The following is a 10,692-nucleotide window of genomic DNA, read 5'->3' on the forward strand; positions in this document are numbered from 1 at the left end:
ATCATAATAAACTATTAAATATATATTTTTTATATATTTGCCAATTTTTTATCATTAGTATAAGTAGTATAAGTTATCATTTATTCAAAATATAAAATGTTTTATTTATTGAATTAATTTTAATTAATTATTATCTTATTTATTGAAGAAACAATATATCCATATATATAAAATCTAAACGATTCCTTTAAGAATTCTTTTATAATATATTCTTTTAAATCCGTTTACAGCATGCCTCATGTTTCTGAATCCGATGTGGCATAAATGTCCTCTTGCACTTTTTGCAAGGAATAAGTTGTGCAGTGTGCTGTTGCCAATCAATCTTTTCTTCTTCTATATCTAAAATTTATTATACATAAAATATAATTATTAATCTCTGCCTGATATATTTAAACCTCAACATGCAAGAAAATATAAATGAACAATAAGAATTTATTAAATTCTTTAATTTGGCTAGATTTTATTTTAACAGAATATCTTAATTAATGTTAAAACTATTAGCACAAATGGATAAAATCAAGGAAATAAATTCGTAAATAAAAATAATAATAATGAAATATTATAAATCTTATAATCTATATAAACAATGCAATATTTATTTATTTAATTGATTAATTGAAAGCAGTGACATACCTTGAATAGATGGTACAAATGTATCATTATGTGGCTCATGATGTGATTGGCGCTCAGTTATGTTATTGATTTCTAATGATTTATCTGCTGATTTTTTACTGTTTGGTGGTGTGCGTGACAGTTGATGTTTTGGTTTCATTGGATCAAACATTATCTGCAAAAAATGGGCTAAATTCTCTAAATACTCTATCATGTTACTGAAAAATAGAACTAAAAATAGAAATTTATAATAAAAGAATAGAAACTTATAAAGAGAATTATATATTCAGATTATCATTTCATGTTTGTACATTTTTTGCAATATATAAATGTGATTATATTAGAAACAGAAAAACACATCGAAAAAGTTTTAAATCTGATAAGATTTATAGTACACATATATAATTTATGTATAATTTATTTACATGTATAATTTATTTAATATAAGTTCTTTTCTGCAATATTTTTTATCTATACATTAAAGTTTTGAAGATATGCAATTTGTAAACTAAAAATTTGAAATGTTAAGAGAAATTATATATTTATATTAATTTTCATTTCTTACCGTAACATTTTCATTGTTTTTGGAAAACATACAATTAGGTGTTATTTCTGTATCATTTGTTGTGTCTATTTTTGTTGCTGATTGTTGTTGCTTATTCTTTTTTTGTTTCCTGGATGTTACATTATTTGTAACATTTGAAGTTTTGTCTCTTTGTAAGTTTTCCATATCTTTCATGTTATTAAAATATATATCATCAATTTGTGTTTCCTCAAGATCTTTATATGACTTTTTATATTTGTCATCATTTTTATAGGTTTCAGACATATTTGGGCTAAACAAACTCCTAAAGTTTTTAGTTATTTCTGTAGTATCATTTTGCTTCTTAGGGATCTCCATATCATTCTTGTTAATATTTTCCTTATTTCCATCACATTCTGATTTCTATATTAAAAAAAATTAATTCTTACATAAAAATTTGTAAAAATGCCACATGTAACAAAGACATTTTGTAGAGCAAATAAGAAATGTTACCTCCTGATTTTTACATATCTTGTCATTACATTTACATATAGAACTGCATTTCATGGCTTTTTTCATACAGCCACACGCTCGTGATGAGCAATTTCCTTTACAGGAACAACTATGTCTTTCAACAATACTTTCCGATGTTTCTTCTGTGTAAAGTTGTCTATATTGTGTAGTAATGTCACATTTTTTAGACATTTCCATGTATTGCTGTAGAACATCATATTGAAGTTGTAATTGTTTCACTTGTTCTTGTAACTTGATAATCTCAGTAAAACTATCAAAACCTGCAGTTTGTGTTCCAGTATTTTTCGTATCGCTAAAAAATTAAGTTCCTTTATTATTATTACAGATTATAAAAATAAAATTTATAATAATGATGAAGTGTCCCTTTTTCTTAAAAAATAATTCTTAACAAAAATAAATCCATTTTTTTAATTACTTGGATGGATTTCCAGCTTTCAAATTTGTTCTTGTTTTTTTCATTTCTTCTTATATTTTATTTAATATACTTTTACAGACATAACGTAATGCAATATCTGACAACCTGACAACGGCTGACGGTGAACGGATTTAAACTTTAAATGACGGTTTCCCTTTAAACGAAATATATGCCGATCTATAGGTACTCTTTCAACAAGAAAGAACATCTCGCGTGATTGGCTATCGAGCAGAAAAACTTTCGAGACTTCAGAAACTCCCTATTCAGTTACCAATAGCGTGGCAGTTCTATTGGTGAGTTGTATGCCAATTGGCAGTTAATGTTCCGTCTATGTATTTTGTATGTTTATGGACATACAGAGTATACAGGGTGTTTCAGACCACTCGTACCACCCATTTAAAACCCATTTAAAAGAGAAGCTTTATTTGAAAAAAGTAAAAACATTTTCTTTATAAATCGAGTATGCTCTATCGAATGGTGATATTTTCAACTTCTGGTTCCGGCCGGAAATAGGCGATTCAAACCGGAAGTGCATTTTTTAAATGGAACCCCCTATTTTTCATTGCATATTCTTGTAGCTTACCTCGAGAGCTTTCCAAAACACTATAATAAATTATTTTTCCATAAAGTACTTTTCGAGTTATGAGGCTTGAAATCATTTCTTAATTTTATATAAACCATAAAATATCTTGTAAAATATTTATTTTTCGATTATCTTACCTTAATACTTTTACGTACAAGATAATGAGAGGAATCAATTAGTGTAAAGAAAACATACAGTTGTTTTTAAGAAAAAATATGGAATTGTTAATTGCAAATTACATATTTTTTCTTAGAAACAACTGTGTTTTCTTCACACCAATTGATTCCTCTCATTATTTTGTACATGAAAGTATTAAGGTAAGATAATCGAAAAATGAATATTTTATAAGATATTTTATAGTTTATGTAAAATTAAGAAATGATTTCAAGCCTAACTCGAAAAGTCCTTTATGGAAAAATAATTTATTATAGTGTTTTGGAAAGCTCTCGAGGTAAGCTACAAGAATATGCAATAAAAAATAGGGGGTTCCATTTAAAAAAATGCACTTCCGGTCTGAATCACCTATTTCCGACCGGAACCAGAAGTTGAAAATATCACCATTCGATAGAGCGCACCCGATTTATAAAGAAAATGTTTCTACTTTTTTCAAATAACCACTTCTCTAGTTTTTAAATGGGTGGTACGGGTGGTCTGAAACACCCTGTACAAGGGTCACAGATGATATGGAAAAGGTTATTCTGGGTTATCCCATGTTTCAATGGGTCTGTTCTTTTTAGCTGCACTGCTGCACTAGTGCAATTAGTTAGAATGAAAGAAAGTATGTTTGTCTCTTTCTAATTTATTGTACTAGTGCAGCAGTGCAGCTAAAAAGAACAGACCTCATGAGTGACGCAGGTTATGTTAGATATGTATGTTATGTATGAATTTGGCGGTATCTTAAAATTTCAACAAGAAAGTTAGAAATTGTTGATTGCCTTTCAGTTGGCCAGTATAATGTAAAAGTGGAAAATTAATGGCCTGATTTGGAAACATTGAGAAGAGGTGTCACAGGAATTAGTAAGAATGATCGTTAAATTTGAAAAGATAATAAGCTGTTCTTCGGAACATCCAACGTATCCTGCCGCCAATCTTCTCCAGTGCAATTCAGAAAATTGGAAAGCTACTTGGCGATGTGCCAAGCCGGGAGAGATGCTGGCCCAAGTGATATTTCAGTTGGTCGAACCTTCTTATATCACGGGAGTGGACATTGGCAATTTTCAGAGTTGCGTGGTAATCGTCACTGGCTCTACGTCATCTGAACCTGACAACTGGATAGTTATAGTAAATCACAAGTTTATGACAAATGATGAAGCAGCAAATAATAAGTTCAAGGACCAAGTACAATTATTTACAAAGAGGGAATTAAATCCAGATACATTGAAAATTAAATTTGATCGAGTCAAAGTCACTTGTATGCAATCAGCAAATTTAAAAGTCTTATTTGGACTGTCGTATATTATCTTAAGATCAGACTCTACTGTTGATTTAGGCTTAGATGTATTTGGCAGGTTTAAATTGAAACAGCCACATGTCATGAAAACACCTATGGAGATGATGAAAGAGAAAATTCTCAATAAAACGGAAAATAAAAAGATCGATTATAAGGATGAGTTGCGTGAACAGATAAAAAGAAATTCGATGGAAAATTTTGCTAAATGTCAAGAGGAGCCTAGATCTATTAAGAGGCCATTATTAGAAAAGTTGGAAGCTGGAGAAGCTGATGAGGTTTTTAAAAAAAATGATAAAAATGATAAAACTCAGCCACAAGATTCACAAAATAAGAATAAAACGCCTAAAAATAACAGAAACATAAAAAATGAGAAAACAGTGGTTAAAACTCCTTTTGGAGATATTGTACCTTTGGTAAGCAATGATACTAACCAAAATGACACGAAAGATGCTCCTAAAAATTCTTGTAAGAAGAGAGCTTTAAGCAAGTTGGGGGATTCACTAAATAATGGTGAAAAGAAAAGACAGAAATGTTCTAACTGTTGCAAGGATTCGCAAGATCAGTTGTGTAAAACTTGTCAACGATTACCACTACCTCCTGTAACTGTGGAAAATACTACATTGAAGACAAATGTTTCTGTGAAACCTAAAAAACGATTCAAAGAATTGTTCAGTAATGCCACATTCTCCCTCAGTGGATATGTTAATCCACAGAGAGACGAAATTAGAAGGAAAGCTTTGAATATGGGTGCCAAATATATACCTGATCCAAATACAACTAATAAAAAATGTACTTATTTAATCTGTGCTTTTAAAAATACACCAAAATACCAGCAGTTCAAAAATCATACAAAAATTGTCTCTCATGTCTTTATTGAAGAATGTTTTGATAAAAAGATAAGGTATCATCATATTTGTTTTTATATAATTTTTTTAAATATAAGAAAAACGTTAAATATTTTGTACTTTATAGATTTCCTTGGAGGCGATATGCTTTAGATCAAAAGGACAAATTGCAACCTGAAAGTGAGGAAGAAATTGATGGTAATCAATCAGAATCTGTATATGACATGGATACTGATGCTGATTCCGATTATTAATATTTAAATTCTACATTTAGCAATCCTTAACATTATTTTAACATAATTATATCTTGATGATTGTTAATAAATATATTTTTCATATATATGCATATATCTATATTTCTATATAATTATATTTTTCATTATTCTCTCCTTTTCTCTTTTTTTTCTAGATACATGTTATAACAATAGTTTCCATAAACACATGCGTAATATATCCACGCACATGCGTAATTAATTGCGTATATAAATATATAAGTCAAGTTCAATTGAAAGTTACAAAAATTGAAGACCATTTTTTGTAACTTTATACATAATATAAAAATTTGACATCACAAAATTAATTGTTTTAGAATTATATGCAATTTTTCTCGTCAAGAATTGCATATAATTCTAAAACGCGAATTTGAAACAATAAAATGCGACTTGAATATAGGTAGTGGATGTCATCTTACGTCATGTGGTCAATGTCAGTAATGGCGTGCGCTTGTGAAAAATTTGCAAGCTAATCCATCAGTGAATATTAACATGACAGACTCAACTAATATGTTTGGCTTCGAGCTTTTGCAAAAACTACATCACGATGAAATCCATAAAAAAGAAGATGTAATAATTTTATTTATACACTGGTATCTGGTCAAATGTGGATTTCGATGTATTGGAATTGGGGATGAAGTAAGTCCTGATTTAAATATCTTACAATATATTGTCACGTTTTGTAATAATACCGAAATTTTATTTTTATTATTTTTCCATCGTAGTAGCATCTTTTGTGCTTGTTATATTTTTTTATATGTTTAAAAAGTCTAACCTATAATCGTACAAGACATTGGTTTATTTTTATAATTTCATCTTTTAAAGTTCTATATATTTTATTTATATAGATTAATAGATAAGAAAAAAAAAAAATATATATATATATATCTGTACAACTATATGTTAAAAATTTTCTTATATATAATACTTGCATAATTATTCTACAATTGACAAATTTATATTTTTTTAGAAAAATTTTAATGCATCAGAGAAAGGATCTGAATTGCTTCCAAAAGATTGGAACTCGCGAAATAATTATACATTACGTTATATTAAGGAGGAAAAATTATATATACTCCTTGGAATTAAATCAGATATGGATCTGCTATTAAATTTGGTGGTAATTTATGATACTTGTAGATTAAATTCCAAAAATAATTAATTAAATGCAGCAACTATACAATTATGTTGTTCGATATTGTATTTTCACAGAGACACCATGACGATTCTATCTCTAATATTCAGTTCTCTATTGAGGAAACTGTATCTACGCTACATGGGCCTTTAGAAATTGTGATACCATCATATCGTACAATTTTACATACCATACAAAAGGACTTGTTGGGTGCAATATATTCTGGAAATAGTAAAGAGGTGACAACTCAAACAACCACATCAAGCAACCAAGATTCCTCTCAAACAAATGAAAACCGAAGACATAGAGATCCATTGAGAGTAGGACCTGATTCTCACCCATCATTACATCGGTAATTTGATAATATATGTGTATATCTAATATAATATATATAATATAATTTTTTTTAATATGGATTCTTGAATTTCAAAGAAAAGGCAACGGACAGTACAATTTTTAAAATAGAATGGATAATTACATTCATTAATATACAATATTTCTACATATGTATTTTTTTTAAATGAGTTTTATACAAGTTTTGTTTGACATTAAATAATTGAAAATAGCTTAAATTATCAAATTTCAAATGTAGAATGCAAATTCTGCTCTACTTTCAATTTTATCATGTTTATTTGTAATATGTAAAATGTTTTTACTGTGCGCATTAAATATTTGTCAATGTGACTTGTCATGAATATGGATTATTGCAAATTGATAACTTATTTTTCTACTTTTAATCTTATTCTATTTTAATAGTTTTATGCATTTATTCACTATTATATATACTATTTCAAGTGATTTATTTATTTATAAATATATAGTGCACCTGAACATGATCCTGCAAGAGTAGGAATTAGAGACCTTGATCCATTTGGACAAGGTGGTGGTATGATATTCGACCCATTTAGTCCCCCAACTGGACGTCTACCCAGTGGTTTAGGAGTACCTGGAAGATTGCCACCGTATGTCACGTATATCATATACTCATAAATTTCCCACCATCAATTTAGACAAGACTCATCAACTTAGATATATTGCAGAGGTGCAATACCACCTGGCGCAAGATTCGATCCGTTTGGTCCACCCGATTTGGATCCATTAAGACCGCGTCGTCGTAGGCCCGACGACGATCATTTTCCTCCTCCAGGATTTGACATGTTTAATTAATTTTATACTTAATTATATATATCTATGTATGTATGTATTGTTAAAGAAAATATCTTAAAAAAATCAAAAAGAAATGAAAGTTTGAATTTTCTGTTTATATATATACTGATACGGTTTCTCTATTTTTTTATTTACTAGCTTCCTTTAAAATATTTTTATTTATTTGGAAAGAAATAGCTCAAGAAAGAAACAGATATCATTTCGCTAGAATAAAGTTAGAAATTTTATTTTTACACAGTACACCATCAGAGTATAAGAGAAATATTCTAAAATGGTTTTGTTTTCCTTTCTCATCACAAAACAACTTTCATTCTTTTTTTATTTTATTAATATTGTTTACAATATTTAACTTAAAATAATTTTGTTTTGTTTAATTTCATTGAAGGCAATTGTATATAATGACAGGTGGAGGAAATTGCATTTAGAAATTAAATAGTAATCTTTATTTAAATTGCGCTAACTCATTATTTTTTATTTCTTGCTTAATCAATTTATAGGGAGTGATTGTTCTTATTTTATTATGCCGGTTCAAAATAGAGGATTTCTTTCCTATCTAAATTGTTCTTGCTTCAAATATTCACATTAGACATGTTAAACGCAAGAGGTCTTTATCAATACATAAAATTATTATATCAATGGATCAATTGGATTCACATAAAATAGCTATTAACAGAGAATCATTTCAACTATGTAATTGCATTTGTTTTTTCAAATATTGATTTTTGCAACAGTTCGATTCATTTCTTCGAGAAATAAAAACTTTCCATATTTTGTATAGATGTATCATTTATATGTAAACGTTATTGCACAGCGGAATAATTTTCACATGTTAAATTATAATTAAATATTTCAAATAAAACAGCAACATCCATGATTTTTTACACATAAAAATGTGAGCATTATTCTTGGCATCACAGCTCAAACAATCCTCATTCTATTCTACTTCTCAGTCTCTACATTGTTTTTTTTTATGCACATGAAAAATTATATCACAGAATATATAAAACAAACGTTTTGTGCTATAGTAGCAATTTATTTATACAAATTGAAGAAGTGAATCGATGTGCAAAAGTAATAGCTAAATGATGTAAATCATATTGGTAACTTTTTTTAAGACCATATCTATTTTGTCACAAATATTGACATGTCTTACGAAAAGAATTTAATTTGAAAAATATAATATTTTTATATGTGCCCAATTATCTTAATTATATAATTGAACTAGGATTAAACTATATAAAAGTAATATACTTTTGCATCTAAGATTGGATCATTTGCTTTTATGAATAACCCTCGTCCCATCCTCTGGTAAAAAATATTGCAGTTTTCAATATTACAAAAAAAGATGCATCAGATTCAAATTTCAATCCGAGTCTGCGATCGTAGTGAATGTATCCTATTGTCACACGTTAAGAATTAAATTATCTTTTGTCGTCCGTCTGATAATTGAATAATGGATTATCAATTGATTGTGTCAATTGTATTGTCATTGGAATAAAAAGTACGCATATGATTAACGAACGCGTAACAATAAGCAGTAATTGTCATGTACTGAAATATAACAGTGAGGTCGTCCGATAGCAATTAAGCTTGGATGGCTGAATGTGTTGATATACATTAACCAGACTCGATTGCTACACAACCGTCATGTGTGGATTTCACTTCCGGAACGGACTTATTGTTAAGCAGGACGGTTAGAAAACAAAGACGGCATAATAAAACAACGATTACAAAACAATGTACATTCACATGAAATCAGCAGACGCGCGTGAAATGTGTTCTAAGTATTATATTTATTATTATTTTACGAGTGAATTTTTTCTATCCTTTGAACACAGTTTAGTGTGGCGTACAGCATCACCGACAATTTTACCAAAATAGAAGACGACAATGAGATAAAATGCTCATATCAGATTGAAAAATCTATTTCTAACTAAAAGTTAGATATGCAAAGATTTTGGTAAAATTGCCGTCGAGCTACGATAAATGTGATATACAGCTCTGGAAAGTGATTTACTTCACATTAGTTTCTCATTATCCATCTTTCAAGTTAACGCAGATTCCAAGTCCAATAAGAGTTAAAAACATCCATCAGCAATTCGGCATGCCATTGGAAATGCAACGCAATACGTGTTGTTTCCCTTTTCTCCTTTAAGCTAAAAACTTTTGCTTTTATAGATCCAGAATATGCATCAAAGCTCAAATGCTGTAATTCATATGTTTCACATTAAATATTTGTGTGCGGCAAGTGTACAAAATATTAATAGTAATTTCAAACGTGATCACATTTTTGCCTAATAACATTTTACTAATTAAAATATTAGTTATAATTAATAATATAATTTTGTAATATATGAGGAAAAAAAATATATATACAAATATTGTTGTAATATCATGTCTTGTAATTGATGCTCCTTACTATAGTATTTTCTGATTTATCTCAGAAATTATTTTTGATTAATTTGATGCTTAATATTTAAAAATTTTATACTTTGCAGAGTTGCAACTAATATATTGTATAAAAACACCTCCTTTTTTATTCCAATCGTATTCTGTGGAAAATGTATATATAAAATCGTTTTAAAAAGCAGTACATTTACACATGAGGCAGACATTTTTTTAAATATATTTAGTTTTAAAAAAATGTAATTTCTGATTCAGATATTTTTACAGATCTTTACAATTTTTCCTTGTAAAGAAACTATTTACTTTTTTAATAACACTCATTATTTCATCTTGAAATAATGATTACAATCACTCAATGTAGACATCTCTAAATTACAGCTGATAAAAGTCCGATAAATAATAAAAATATTCTACATATATCTTCTATATATATTTTTAAAACACAATATAACTTGTTATTTCGATGAAATGCTAACAAATTGATAATGTACTACTGCACACATGTTCATTATAATTACAATTATAATTCCTAATTTTTTTCACTCTCCAAATTAAGTAAATTATATTTGGCGCGCATGTTTTATACTATACTAATTTTTTTTATATCAAGAAAAAGAACAAAGATACTTTATACAATAAATTTATATACACATATGAATAATAACTTATAATTTAGAAATTATTAAGGCTGAATGACAATAATGAAGTCGATTTTTGAGTGTTTTAAAGATAGTTATTACTATTTCAAGG

At 28.2% G+C, this 10,692-nt stretch overlaps 3 protein-coding genes across 3 annotated transcripts; 2 read left to right on the forward strand and 1 right to left on the reverse strand.

Moving 5' to 3' along the window:
• Window positions 1–194: 194 nt before the first annotated feature.
• LOC105250820 (chromosome-associated kinesin KIF4) lies at window positions 195–2,257 on the reverse strand. The gene is made up of 5 exons (XM_011257114.3): window positions 2,085–2,257; window positions 1,649–1,961; window positions 1,178–1,558; window positions 634–787; window positions 195–339 (listed from the first exon to the last, which is right to left on the reverse strand). Exons 1-5 carry the CDS (start codon window positions 2,126–2,128, stop codon window positions 215–217), a joined length of 1,017 nt encoding a protein of 338 aa, XP_011255416.1. The 5' UTR covers window positions 2,129–2,257; the 3' UTR covers window positions 195–214.
• A 1,235-nt stretch (window positions 2,258–3,492) lies between these two features.
• LOC105250821 (DNA repair protein XRCC1) lies at window positions 3,493–5,269 on the forward strand. The gene is made up of 2 exons (XM_011257115.3): window positions 3,493–5,018; window positions 5,090–5,269. The coding sequence occupies exons 1-2, from the start codon at window positions 3,691–3,693 to the stop codon at window positions 5,214–5,216; spliced, it is 1,455 nt and encodes a 484-aa protein (XP_011255417.1). The 5' UTR covers window positions 3,493–3,690; the 3' UTR covers window positions 5,217–5,269.
• A 372-nt stretch (window positions 5,270–5,641) lies between these two features.
• LOC105250822 (proteasome inhibitor PI31 subunit) lies at window positions 5,642–7,604 on the forward strand. The gene is made up of 5 exons (XM_011257116.3): window positions 5,642–5,873; window positions 6,205–6,354; window positions 6,447–6,721; window positions 7,191–7,331; window positions 7,410–7,604. The coding sequence occupies exons 1-5, from the start codon at window positions 5,727–5,729 to the stop codon at window positions 7,534–7,536; spliced, it is 840 nt and encodes a 279-aa protein (XP_011255418.1). The 5' UTR covers window positions 5,642–5,726; the 3' UTR covers window positions 7,537–7,604.
• Window positions 7,605–10,692: the final 3,088 nt, after the last annotated feature.

The sequence above is a fragment of the Camponotus floridanus genome, unplaced genomic scaffold (genome assembly GCF_003227725.1).
Source record: "Camponotus floridanus strain SB8 unplaced genomic scaffold, Cflo_v7.5 scaffold8, whole genome shotgun sequence".
NCBI classification, from domain to species: Eukaryota; Metazoa; Arthropoda; class Insecta; order Hymenoptera; family Formicidae; genus Camponotus; species Camponotus floridanus.

Bases quoted from the DNA above. Each gene is read 5' to 3' on its own strand.
- LOC105250820 (XM_011257114.3), bottom strand. From the start codon at position 2,128: ATGAAAAAAACAAGAACAAATTTGAAAGCTGGAAATCCATCCAA. The intron at 1,559-1,648 runs GTAACATTTCTT...TTTTTAATATAG, and splicing joins AGATATGTAAAAATCAGGAG to AAATCAGAATGTGATGGAAA. The intron at 788-1,177 runs GTAAGAAATGAA...CATTTTTTGCAG, and splicing joins AAAACAATGAAAATGTTACG to ATAATGTTTGATCCAATGAA.
- LOC105250821 (XM_011257115.3), top strand. From the start codon at position 3,691: ATGATCGTTAAATTTGAAAAGATAATAAGCTGTTCTTCGGAACATCCA. The intron at 5,019-5,089 runs GTATCATCATAT...TGTACTTTATAG, and splicing joins TGTTTTGATAAAAAGATAAG to ATTTCCTTGGAGGCGATATG.
- LOC105250822 (XM_011257116.3), top strand. From the start codon at position 5,727: ATGACAGACTCAACTAATATGTTTGGCTTCGAGCTTTTGCAAAAACTA. The intron at 6,355-6,446 runs GTAATTTATGAT...GTATTTTCACAG, and splicing joins ATCTGCTATTAAATTTGGTG to AGACACCATGACGATTCTAT. The intron at 7,332-7,409 runs GTATGTCACGTA...GATATATTGCAG, and splicing joins GTACCTGGAAGATTGCCACC to AGGTGCAATACCACCTGGCG.